General features: G+C 43.1%; 1 protein-coding gene across 1 annotated transcript in view; it reads left to right on the plus strand.

The window, feature by feature from the left end:
* VPS41 (VPS41 subunit of HOPS complex) overlaps positions 1-13561 on the plus strand; it is a 186729-nt gene that overhangs the window by 114007 nt on the left and 59161 nt on the right. The window contains exon 10 of the mRNA XM_042914682.1: positions 1905-1971. Within this exon, the coding sequence (XP_042770616.1) occupies positions 1905-1971 (67 nt within the window). The remainder of the gene's footprint in view (positions 1-1904; positions 1972-13561) is intronic.

Below are 13561 nucleotides of genomic sequence, written 5' to 3' on the forward strand. Positions count from 1 at the left end.
ATGAATAATATTTGTTTTTTCTCTTTGGGTTTTTTTATATTTTAGAATTTTCTATTTTGTAGCTAAAATTAAGGTAACAGTATTTATTGTGTTCTTTTATAGCTATCTGAAGAAAAAGGAAAAAACTGATGAAAGTTGTGTATAGTCAGCATTTAACTTTAGGCTGTCTTACCTTGATAGCAGAACTTATGTAAATTTTTGTTGTCATATTACAAAATAGAATATATTCATTTCAGAAAATACAGCAAAAGGGTGCTTGGGTGGCTCAGTCGGTTAGGCATCCAACTCGTTGATTTCGGCTCACGTCATGATCTCACAGTTCGTGGGTTCAAGCCCCACGTCGGGCTTTGCACTGTTAGCTTGGGATTCTCTCTCTCCCTGTCTCCTGCCCCTCACCCCACTGCCTTTTGCTTGCTTGCTTGCTCTCTCTCTCAAAAATAAATAAACTTAAAAAAAAAAAAAAAACTGCTACACACGCATGTATATATCCAAACTGTATACATAGATTTGATTTTTTAATGTTTTTTTTAAGTTTGTTTATTTTGGGAGAGAAACTGCGAGTGGGCGAGGGGCCAAGAGAGAGGGTGAGAGAATCCCAAGCAGGCTCCACTCTGTCAGCTCGGAGCCCGACACGGGGCTTGAACTCACGAACTGTGAGATCATGACCTGAGCTGAAATCTAGAGTCACGTGCTTAACCTACTGAACCACCCAAGTGCCCCTACATGTAACTTAAAACAGAGGTTGGCAGGAGCGCCTGGGTGGCTCAGTCGGTTGAGCGTCTGACTTCAGCTCAGGTCATGATCTCACGGTTCGTGGGTTCGAGCCCTGCGTCGGGCTCTGTGCCGACAGCTCGGAGCCTGGAGCCTGATTCTGATTCTGTGTCTCCCACTTTCTCTGCCCCTTCCCCACTCATGCTCTGTCTCTCTCTGTCTCAGAAATAAATAAACATTAAAAAAATTTTTTTTTAAATAAATAAAAAATAAAATAGAGGTTGGCAGACTTTTTCTGTAGGGGGTAGCAGGTGCTTTAGGTTTTGTGGGCTTCCATACTGTTTCTGCTGAATATTTTTCTCCTCCTGCCTTCCTTCCTTCCTTTCTAGCCTTTCAAAATGTGAGAACTATTCTTAACTTACAGATCATAAAAAGACAAGTCAAAGACAGGCTGTAGTTTGCCAACCCTGATTTAAAGTACGTAATACATTGATTTTAAAACACCTGAGAGGAAAGATAAAAAATAAAAAGCCACTCGAGAGAAGAAGAGCATGATGCCACTTATACAAAGTATAATTTAGCAACAGTGAAATAAATGACTAATATATAATCAGAAACACAGCCCTAACGCAGATGTTGCCCAGATTCACCGTTGGGCAGAACTTTATTTGGACGATGGTAGAAATAGTCCCTGGGGCGTCTGGGTGACCCAGTCGGTTAAGTGTCTGACTTCGACTCAGGTCACAATCCCACGGTTTGTGAGTTCAGGCCCTGCGTCGGGCTCTGTGCTGACAGCTCAGAGCCTGGAGCCTGCTTCAGATTCTGGGTCTCCCTCTCTCTCTCTGCCCCTCCCCTGTCTCTCTCTCTCTCAAAAATAAACGTAAAAAAAAAAAAATTAAAAAAAAGTAGTCCCTAAGTAGAGTTGCTGAGAATGGGTCATTGGAAACGTTTTAAAACGATATTACAGTTTCTCTTCTTTCATTGCCCTTGAATAAGACTTTACATTTACTAATGTTGTAGAACCTAAGGAATGGTTGCTATATGTCATTGAAATTAATTTCTATCAGTGAAGTCGATTGTGTGCGTTCCATCTCCGTGCTACACGGCCAGTTTAACGAAAGTGTCCTGTAGTGAATGACATGCTACGTCTTTTCCATGCAATGAATGAAAGAACCTGTGAATTTCTTTTCTAGATCTGCTCAGTGAAGGAGCGGCATGCCAGCGAAATGAGGGACTTACCGAGTCGATATGTTGAAATAGGTATGCCTTCCGCGAGTATAACACGTCAAAAGAGAGTCCATTTTAGTAAAGGGAAACTAAAATCGTGTTCGCCTTTGGGGCTCGTCCCTTGGCACCTTAGTGAAGTAGGTGGAGAGGCTTTTGTTTTAAGTTTTGAAACTTTGCTATAGTATTTTTTTTTTTCTGTCTGTATTTCTACTTTTTAGATGGTACTTATGTAGTTGGCTTTGAAGTTGAATAACCATGGGTTCAGGTTCTGGTTCTCTTGTTTCCCACCTGGACTTTGGACAGATCCCTACAGGCCTCTGCATTCTCATCTATAAAATGTGAGAAGGAACCCCTGCCCCACGGGTGTCGTTGAGAATTCAGAGAGAATTCACGCACGCGCAGCCCATAGCATGGTCCTGACACCTGGTCCTGCCCACGATGTACCCTCAGAATACTCCCCTTCATCGTCACCTGACTGGACCGGGCTGCCGTGATCTTTTCTCTGGATCGCTGCCACAGCCTCCTGACTGGTTTGTCTCCTGCCACCGTGAATTGCGGGGATCTAGCCTCCCCACCACAGTCAGCATACAAAGCAGATCGTGTCACCACCCTTCAACCCATTCCCATGTTTGTGGCACAGAGAGCAGACGCGTGGGATCTGTGTTGGCCCTCACCTGCGCCTCCAGCTTTAGCTCACAGCAAGTTTCTCTAACGTCTCTGCACCGCGGCCACACTGGCCACCTTTCACCCATCCATGCTCCTTCTTCAGGTCTCTCTAGAAAGCTCTTCTTGCCCGTTTGCGCTTCCTTGACCCTTAATCATTCTTCAGCTCAAGGATTGCTTGAGAAAGCCCGCTGCGCCTTGCTGACTGGGTCAGCCCCTGTCCTTTCTCACGCCTGTTTCACTTGCCGTGATCGTGTGATTTTTCAGCGCGGGTCTGTCTCTTCCAGCAGACTATAATCTCCCTGAGGGCTTGCACTGCGTCTGCTTTGGCTCAGTGTTTGTGTCTCAGGGGCCCGGCACAGTGCAGGTACTAAGTAATGCCGCATACTGAACGAATCGGCGACTCAGGGACAGCTATTCAGGAGAAGTGTGCCGAGAATGACACAGCACTACATCCGCATCTTGGTTTTAGAACTCAGTGTAAAAGTTATTCGGACACAAGGGATAAAAATAGAGTGACTTTTGCCGATTGAATAGATATAGTGAGAGCTGTTTGGGATTATTCAGAACCAAGCAGAAGGAGACCAAGTTATATGGCGAAGCTGTTTTGCCATCTTAGAAATCAGCTGAAGAGCTCATTTCCCTATTTGGATGGGAGGCAGGGAATATCAGTTTGAGTGGTTCTTACAACAAGGTGAAGCTGAGACAAATAATCTGCACACGACTGTATTTCTGGAAACAGAAAGGTGTGTGGTACCTCCATGGCTAACATAGTCATAGCTTTTAAATCTGGGGTGTTTTGTACTTGAAGACAGGAGTGGGTTGGGTGACAGGGTTTCAATAACTTTCTGCCTTAGATGGAGAAATAAATCCACAGTTCGGATTGCGCAGAGGATGGACAGTAAGCATGTGTAGAATATGATGGTACCAAGAAAAGCCAAGGAACGAGGAGCTAGAGAAAACTGAAAACTACAGGGTCAGGGTCATTATTTCTGTGTCTCCATCTTCTTTCCTGCTTCCCAGCCAAAACCTCTGAACATCTCAATGCATAGTGTCCTGAGAGAGAAGTATTCAATGTTTTAAATACAGATGAGTGGTGGGGGATGGGGGTTGGGGTAGCGAAAACCCTGGGAGTTTTTAAGGATGAAGGAATTGCCAGGAAGACACAAAAGCATAGCAACTGTCTTCTCTCCTTAGCTGGTGCTGATCACTCACACGGGTGGTGCGGGTCAGTCCCCCGTGTGGTTCACCTCACCGTCATGGCAGCCCTCTGTGGGGCAACTGGTCTGCTCCTCAGTCTTGTTCACAAAGACAGTTGGGGCTCAGGGACGTAGCTATCTTGTCTAAGATCTTACTACAGTGGCGTTAGACATGGACAGACTCTAGGGGCGCCTGGGTGGCTCAGTCGGTTAAGCGCCCGACTTCAGCTCAGGGCATGGTCTCATGGCTTGTGGGTTCGAGCCCCACGTCGGGCTCTGTGCCGACAGCTCAGAGCCTGGAGCCTGCTTCGGATTCTGTTTCTCTCTCTCTCTGCCCCTCCCTTCTCACGCTCTGTCTCTATCTCTCAAAACTAAACATTAAAAAATTTTTAAAAAAAGAAATGGACAGACTCTGGCTGCAGAGCCACCGGCAGCTTCCAGGAAGGCAAGGCGGTTTGCCGAATTCCTGTGTGATCTTGATGAGCCTTCCTGAGCCAAGCTTTCCATACCTGTAAAGTAGAGCTGGTAGTACCTACCTTCGCAGGCGGTTGTGAGAATTAGACATTAAGTAATGTCTTGATCTCGGTGCTTGGCATACAGTAGGCGCTCACTGAATCATGGTGGTGATTATCACTGTGCAGACTTCCATCCCAGCTCTGTGACTGCTAATGGCTGGCCCAGTGGTGGCCCCGGAGCCCTGGGATCATGTTATTAAAGTATAGTTCATCTGGACTACAATTTATGTGCAATAGACCGTGTGTGGGTGCTGGCAATATCACATTACTGACGTTTTACTACTGTGGTTAGTGGTTAAGTACCATTTTTTCCCCTCTTGAGAGCAAACCTTTAAGAATATAAACCATTTCCACAGCAGGAGGCAAAGTGGTTTAGATAAGAGTCCTTGACGAGGATAAAGGAAAAGAGAAATATTAGGAGGTCTGGATTACAATTTGCTTTAGCCCTGAACAGTGTGAGCCACACTGTTCTTTAGTAAATGAGGTGAAAATGGCATTGAGGTTAAAGAACTATTGGTGCTGTACATTTCTTAGAAGCCAAATGTTTGTAGCTCTTCCCTATAAATCAGAATCTCAAGAACAACACAAAAAACATTTTGCTCTTTAAAAGGATATTAATTTATTCTTATAAATGAAAATGAACGACGATAATGAATATGAGGCTTACTGGGCAATCACCAACCCTTGAAAACATTCTCTCTACATAAGGCTTTTTGGATGTCATTTTTTTTTCCAAATTACATTGTGGTTTGTTTTTTTTTTAAGTTTTTATTTATTTTTGAGAGAGACAGAAACAGCATGAACAGGAGAGGGGCAGAGAGAGAGAGAGAATAGAGAGAGAGAGGGAGAGAGAGAGAGAATATCCCAAGCAGGCTCCACGATATCAGCACAGAGCCCAGTACAGGGCTCGAACTCACGAAACCGTGAGATGATGAACTGAGCTGAAACCAAGAGTCAGATGCTTAACCAACTGAGCCACCCAGGCGCCACCAAATTACATTGTTAAAAGTAGGTTCTGGTCTAAGCCTGCCATAATTATTTGAACTTGGATCTCTTGCACTATCACGGGACTCCCTTGCTCTGTGGCACTGTTCACCAGAGTCTTCTGTGGTCTTCCAGGAATGGCAGTTGGAGAGCTCTTGAGAAATGAAGCCTGTATTTGTGGGTCATTTTCTGGGTGTCCTGCCAGGACAGATGGCTTACATGTGAGGAATTCACGATTGACTTCCTAGTCTTGATTTCCTATGGAAGCTTATTTCAAAAAACAAAAACAAAACCAAAAGGAATCAAAGGAAATATTATATGGGAATCTATGTAAAATGATAGAAGCTAGGAAGAAAGGGAGGAGAAAAGGGATGTCTTTTCACTTTAATTAAGCAGTGGCCGTATCTTCAGTGATGGTACACTGTGGCTCTTTGAATTTAGCACATTGTTCTATTTTTAGCCTCTTGATTGATTGGGAAAACAGTGACCTGGAAATGAAAGATCTGTGTGCTGGTGGAGACAAGCGTGAGATAATAGTCTTGGCTAGATCTAAGTGTGTCTTCCCATCCACCTGTTACTATGCTGACCCAGATACGCGGGTTCCACGTGAGTGACGTGGTTCATCTCCCTGGCTGAGTCTCAGCAGGAATCAGGACGGTTCTGGTATCATTCAGAGTGTTTTCACTCAAGGATCTTTATTTGGTGTTCTGTTATAAATTCAGTTCGACTCTTATAATCTCGTAATTCTTCTTTCTGCATTAAATTTTTTCCCTGACATCTTATCATGAGAAAAATTAAAACGTACCAACAAGCGAAGAATTCTCACAAAACGAGCACCCATGTGAGTGCTCCTAGGTTCTGCAGTTAAGATTGTGCTGTATTTGCATGTCTGGTCCTCTGTCCATTCCTCTTCAAAGTCAGGACTCTTTCCCTCTCAGTGCTGGGAACTCAAACGTTTGTTGTTGGGTGTGGCATTGGTAAATTTTCTCTATAGCAAGTATCAGTAAGAAGTCTGAAACACTTGATGTAGCAAATATATTTTGTTCATTTTATAAAAACAACCACCAGGCACATGCCACGTAGATAGAATTTCATTTAACCTTCACAGCCAGATGAACAGGGCTGTTAGCCCACTTCATAGGTGAAGAGACTGAGGTTCGGAGGGGTCAGGTAACCTGCTCAGGATCGTTACATTCATAAGCAAAGAAAACAACGTTTGAAGTCAGGATATGCCGAGTTTCAAAGCTGTTGCTCATCGCCCCTGTGCCATACACTCTCACATGCATTCCCTCTAGCTCACGCCGGCCCTCAGCTGCAGCCAGAGGAACTGACGAGAATGATGGAGGCTTGCCGTGGGCGTTCAGATAAAAACCATAGGGTAGAAAGTCTATAGAATCCAAACACCCCTTTCAATATGCCAGTGATATTACCCGTTCTTCAAAAGCCAGATGAAATTCCGTGGATTTTTTTTTGTCTTTATTTTGGTTCAGCCAAGTATCCCGTTCGGAGAAGTAGTTATTTTAGTTCCCCTTGTTTTATTCTGGGACTGATAGCCCTTCACTGTTCGTCTTCCAAATTGTTAGAGAACATCTAGAATATAGGTGCTTAAAGGGAACCAAATCCGGATTTGTGATGTGATGCTTTCAAACATTTGAAGAAGAAAAGCTTTTGTTTGCTCTTTTTTATTGTTTGACTTCAGCTTAGTTGACGCATCAAGGTAGTTTCGGAGCGGGGGAGGGAGGGTTGGTCTCTAAAATTATTTCTGTTTTTCAGTTTAATTGTGGTAAAGCTTAAGGTAAGATCTACCCTCTTAATGTTTTTTTAAATGTTTATTTTAGAGAGCGAGAGAGAGACAGAGAGAGTAGGGGAGGGGAGGGCCAGAGAGAGAGGGAGGCACAGGATCTGAAGCAGGCTCCAGGCTCCAGGCTCCAAGCTGTCAGCGCAGAGCCTGATACAGGGCTTGAACCCACGAACCATGAGATCATGACCTGAGCTGGAAGTCGGACACCTAACTGACTGAGCCACCCAGGCGCCCCTGCCCTCTTAAATTTTTAAGTGTACAATACACTGTTGACTATGTGTACAATGTTGAACAGGAGATCACTAGAGCTCACTCATGTTGTTAACTGAGACTTTAGGCCCATTGATTAGCAATTTCCCACTTTCCCCCTCCCGCCCTTGGCAACCACCATTCCACTCCTTGATTCTATCGGTTTGACTCCTGTAAATACATCCTAGAAATGGAATCATGCGGTATTTGTCTTCCTGTGACTGACTTGTTTCACTTAGCATAGTGTCCTCAGGGTTCATCCATATTATTACAGAATTGTCCTCCTTTGTCCTCCTTTCTTGAAGAATTGTCCTCCTTTCTAAAGGCTGAATAATGTTCCATTGTCTGTCAATATACCACATTTTACTTATCCATTCCTCTGTTGATGGACATTTAGGTTGTTTCTACATCCTGCCTATTGTGAATAGTGCCGCCACAGCGACCGTGGGAACGCTAACGTCTCTTTAAGATACTGATTTTAATTATTTTGGCTAAATACCCAGAAGTGGGATTGCTGGATCATACGGTAGTTCCATTTTTCATTTTTCGTGGAAACTCCATGCTGTTTTGCATGGCGCTGGGCCACTCTGCTCTCCCCCCAGCAGCGTACAAGGTTCCAGTTTCTCCACGTCCTCACCAACATTTGTCTTTTCTTTTCTGACAATAGCCTATTTACAACTGAAAGTGTAACTTCTTGGTTTGACCCTTTTGACCCAGCAGGTCCTTGACCATTATGACCTTTTCCACAGCGTAAGCAGCGTGTTGTGAGCCACTGCCTAAATCACTCCTCATCCGTGCTGCTTCCTGAGTGCCAAAGTTGAGATGAGATTATCACAGGAACTGAGCTCTGTCATTTAGCACAGTGGTGTGGCGAATATTGATTAGAAAATATGCAATTAAACTGTGGACTACACTTGCTTTAAATGGCTTTTGTCTTATGTGTACTATTGGCTCCTGGCTTGAATGTTTTTGTTATTTTGTCCGTTAGTCATCCCCTTCTATCTTATGCCTGTGTATGAGGTCTTCTCCCTGGTTTGCTGATGTGAAACATGGTAAAGTCGTTTTTACTTTCATGCATCTGCTTCACAGCACAGCCCTGAAGATGTTGGAATGTTGTAATATCCAAATGCATTTTCTTAAATCAGTGGTCAGCCTGACAGAGTGTCCAAACTTACTGGAGAGTCATTATGAAATACTAATACTAGCGACTGAGGGGTCACATTCTCTTGGGAGGAAGGCACTATCACAAAGGGACCTCGATGCTTTTTTCACAAGTGAATGCAAGACAATGAAAGATAATTGTTCCTGTTTGGAAATTGCTTGAGAAACTCCTGTTTGTTTGCTTTTTAAGACTGAGAGGCCAAAATCTATAGCATATGATTTTATTTAGCTCCAGTAAAGATACCAAATCCTCTGAGTCACATCTGTTGGGGATTTTGAAAGCAACAAAGTGAAAACAAGGGCCTAGAACAAAGAAGCAGTGCAGATTGTGCTGAGTGCTTTTGCGCTTTGTAGCACAGCAAATTCAAGGGAGGGGCCAGGCACCCCGGCCGCCGGCCACAGAACCACCAGAGGACTGTCAAAGCCTTAACTTGCATTTCTGCCAACTAACTGTAGCACACTTTTAACCTGAGTATCTTTGTTCTGATGTATGCTTTCTAGTGTGACTTCTATCTGGGAAAAGGAAGCCTTCAGATTCCTGCTTGAGTTACCTTCTACTTAACTTGAGTTAAGAGGTTACCTTCTACCTAACCTCTCTGAGCTTTAGTGTCCAGTCCCCCCACCCCTGTCCCAAAATCAGTACAGGGTGGTTATGGTAAAAAGAAATCATGTCTGTACAATATTCTGCATCCTGCCCCTCCGCATAGGGAATGTTCATTAAACGGGAGCTGTTCATAACACTACGATTATATTCAGTTACTCAGAGAGAAAAACAGCATTTCTTTTAACAGTCAGACTAAAATACTTTTGTCCACAAAGTCATTTGAAATAGGGATGCCTGGGTGGCTCAGTAGGTTAAGCATGTGACTCGATTTCAGCTCAGGTCATGATCTCATGGTTGGTGAGTTTCAGCCCCACGTTGGGCTCTACTCTAATAGCATGGAGGCTGCTTGGGATTCTCTCTCTCTCTCCCTCTCTCTGTGTTCCTCCCCTGCTTGTGCTCTCTCTCTCTCAAAATAAGTAAATAAACTAAAAAAAAAGTCAATTGAAAGAGAATTGGGGGAAAGGTATAGGTAAACATTTACCATTCCGAAGAGATTAGTATATTTCATGCCTGCATTTTTCAGTAAAATGTATCTTATAAACCTATATAATACAGATGCAAGTAATCAAGAATATTGATTTAAATATCACTTTCAGGGGCGCCTGGGTGGCTCAGTCGGTTAAGCGGCCGACTTCGGCTCAGGTCACGATCTCGCGGTCTGTGAGTTCAAGCCCCGCATCGGGCTCTGTGCTGACAGCTCAGAGCCTGGAGCCTGTTTTGGATTCTGTGTCTCCCTCTCTCTGACCTTCCCCGTTCATGCTCTGTCTCTCTCTGTCTTAAAAATAAATAAACATTAAAAAAAAAAATTTTAAATTTCACATACAGGTCTGAATACACTGATAGTGAGACAATCTACTTGTGAATTATTTGGAAAATGGTCTTTGTGTTCAGACCTAAAATCTTGATATTTATCCTTTTCAATTTAATATACATTTCTAATACTTTTTTTAAATGAAAACATTTTAATGAGCACTTACTGCATTGTTTTCTTTCATGTTACAAACACCATACCTGCTCTTGAGGGGCTGATGGTCATTGCTGTTTTCACCCTTTTCCCTACCCTTCTGAAAATAAATTATCTCACTTTGTACAGTACCTTTTTTTATATATATTTCCATTTTTGCATAGCATGCTGTATTTTATTTTATTAATTTTTTTTTTTTTTGGTTCTAGACTCAGGCTCTTTTAAGTCAGACAGGATCTTTAGCATTCTGATACTTCTAAAAGAATGTCTAACCCAAATTGGTGCTCGGCGATTCTTTTTTTGAGTAGTTGATAACCAGAGATGTAAGGCGCAAGGTACAAGAAAGGTTTTGCTAATTTCTTTTTCAGTCACGCGGCAGTCGTTTGGAAACTGTTAGCGGGTCTGCTGTCGAAGGTCCAGCGGTACCTGCGTATTTGTGACTCTAACCCTGACGCCATTGCCTGGCTGATGGAAAGCTCGTGTGTCACCCTGTAGCATTTTGTATTTGGAGGATTCTCAGAAGCGGCAGCATAACTCTTCAGTCTGCCCGAGTCGTCACCTGACAAGGGAACAGCTAAGTCACGCGACCAAAACCACATTGACAACATTGACCACACAAATGAGCGACAGAGTGGACCTGAGAGCCCCAGATACGAGTGAGCGGGAAGGCCCACCGATCGCCGCCAGACCCGCTGTGGGGCCCATGTCTGTGTGAGAGAAAGTAGAGGGTGGAGGGGAGCCAGGGGGCATCTGGTAAATTTGAGGTCAGGAGAACTCCCGCACGGCAGACGGGTGTTCCCAGAAGACCACTGGCCGCTCAGCGGGTGCGGGGACCGCGTTGAGGAGCATGAAAGCTGAGTAGGATCGGGACTGTAGAAAGGAAAGAGAAGGGACAGTGAAAGTGGGGAGGGAACAGGGCCAGGAAGTCTCAGAAAGCAAGAGGCCGGGTTTTTAACACTAAATAAAAACAGCGCAGGAGGGAGCGCTCTGCTATGTTTGAGGAGCTGTCCCATCCCCTGCCTCTTCCTAAGAGATCAGGGACTGTGTTGTCGCCCACAGATGACCACCAAAAGGCACCAAGGTCAAATCCCATACTCAGGCTTAAGGAAGAGTAAACAAGGAGCAGAATAATATCGTTGGCAATGAAAGCAAGAAACCAGAAAGAAACACCCAGAACAAGCGGGAAGACTTTTTTTTTTTTTTTGAATTAGACACGAAAGAACAAAAATATCAATTTAAAGAAAATTTCAAATGAGATGACAGAAGTCAAGAAATATTTATAAATGAAAGGTCATTTCAGAAATGAAGATTGAACTAGAAGGAACATGGGCAAACAGAAAGACCATGCTGTCAGAGAAATTGAAGGGGGAAAAGAGGACAATTTGAAAACATCGCAAAGCAAGAAGAAAAAGATTTAACAGTGAAATGATAAATACCAAAGACTGGCAAAGATGATTCAATTGACAGGTAAGGGTCCCTGAAGGAAAAAAAAAGACAAAGGAATGGAGCAGATCCCAAACACAGTAATTCAAGAAAAATTTCCTGAAACTACGAAGAAACGAAAAGTTGAAGCTAGAAAGTCATACCCTGTGTCTCTGAATATAGTGACCCACAAGGAGCACCATCAAGATATGTTTGGGTAAAATGACTGGACTTTTTCAAGACAGTCTGTCGGGCATCTAGATCTGTGCTGCCCTGTTGTAGTGCTGGATTGAACTGTACCGCATGCAGGATTCTAACGACTTAGTATGAAAATAAGTAAATTGTCTCATTAATTTTTTTATGTTGTTCCATGTTGAAAACATTTTAGATACGTTGCAGTAAATACGTTTTAAAATTTTTACCTCTTTTTACTCTTCAATATGGCTACTAGAAAATTGAAAATTGCATGCGCAAGTTGTGTTTATGGCCTGCGTTAATATTCCGTTGGACAGCGCGGATCTAGAACTCCAGGCCCCCTTCTGCATCAGAGACCCCATTCTGCATCCGTAGTACCTTCCTGGATAGAATTTTCCCGTGAATAGTCCTTTTGATATTTTCTTTCCATATGCTTAGAATCTCTCTTTTTTTGTCTTTTTCCTTGAATTCTTCTTCTAGCATTTCAGGGAATTTTTATCTTCCAGAATAAGCCAGGGCACAGCACTGCTTCAGCCCTAACAGGCACCTCATTGCTTCATCAGTCCTACTCGAAGTGAGCACAGCGCCCCCTACAGGGCCCTGGAGCCATCCCCACACTCTGTCTCCCTCTAGGAATGGCATTTTTCTCTCCTCTTTCTTCCCCCTCACCAGCTTTGACCTTCTGTTTTGTTTTAGTGCTCTCTAACCAAATTTGTCTTTATTTTCTTTGTGATTTATCTTTTTTAGATAAACCATTTAAAAGATGAGCTTCTGTGGCAATAGACCTAAAAACTCTGTGTATTTAAACTAGTTTTCTTTTAGGCAAAAAATAAGCAATCATCATTAGAATGATTAAAAGCATTGATATGTGGGAAAGAACAGAATTTCAGGGAAAATAAATTAACTGAAACTTCCACTGGTCCATTGGAAAATTTGAAATAGAAAGCCCGGTCATTACTGGAAGTTATTTTACAAAATCAGCCCATAACGTTTTATATCATTTATGCATGTTCTTCAGGAGAATAAACATTACCATTCCACATTTCCTTCTCTTGGCACTAATCTTGACACGGTTTTTATGTACGACATCCTTTCTTCGTAAATAGCATTTTTCTAGTTAGTTTGTAATTTAGTTACTGCCTAAATTACTACTAAATCTCAGGAAAGTCTGGTAAGATTTAGTACTTAACAAAAGCATTTATTACAGTGTCTGGAATTGACAAGTGAAATAAATGCATGGTTCTGGACATTTCTCCTTGTTTTCTTTTGGAACACCTTAGATTTTCCACTGTTCTTAATTAGAGAACAGGAAGTCTTCTGTCTAATGCATGGAAGCCGTTGTGCACTGGGAAATAAGTATGTAGAGCAGGGAAGATTTGGACAGAATTATCTCCGAGCTTTTCTGTTCTGTTTCGTACAGCTCATTCATAGACATCCGGGCTTGATGTGTATTTGGTTACCTTGGGAGAGCCCCTGTGTTCCTTGTTAATGAGCAGCATATATAGCATCCTGAATGTGGAGAGTATCTTGTCCACCCATCACTTGCTAGATGGTGTTCGTCCTCAAGTGCCTATGGTAGACCAGCACTTCAAAGCTTCCTTGTAATTACCATGAATCTGTGGCATCTCTGACTGATTGATTGCACTGGGGGTATAGCATTTCAGTGATGAAATGTAATTTAGTAAAGCAGAACTCAAGTCCATTTCTACCAGATGGGGTTTAACCACCTCAGGAGTCAGTGCAGTCAAAACCTCTGGTTAATATGCCTGCGTGTCTCCTAGAATGTGACACTGCCATCTCTTTGATCACTGGCCCCACACTGTTCAGTAGCACCTGGACATTCCAGACCTCCCCGGGCCTTACCCC

Source organism: Panthera leo, chromosome A2 (assembly GCF_018350215.1).
Source record: "Panthera leo isolate Ple1 chromosome A2, P.leo_Ple1_pat1.1, whole genome shotgun sequence".
NCBI lineage: Eukaryota > Metazoa > Chordata > Mammalia > Carnivora > Felidae > Panthera > Panthera leo.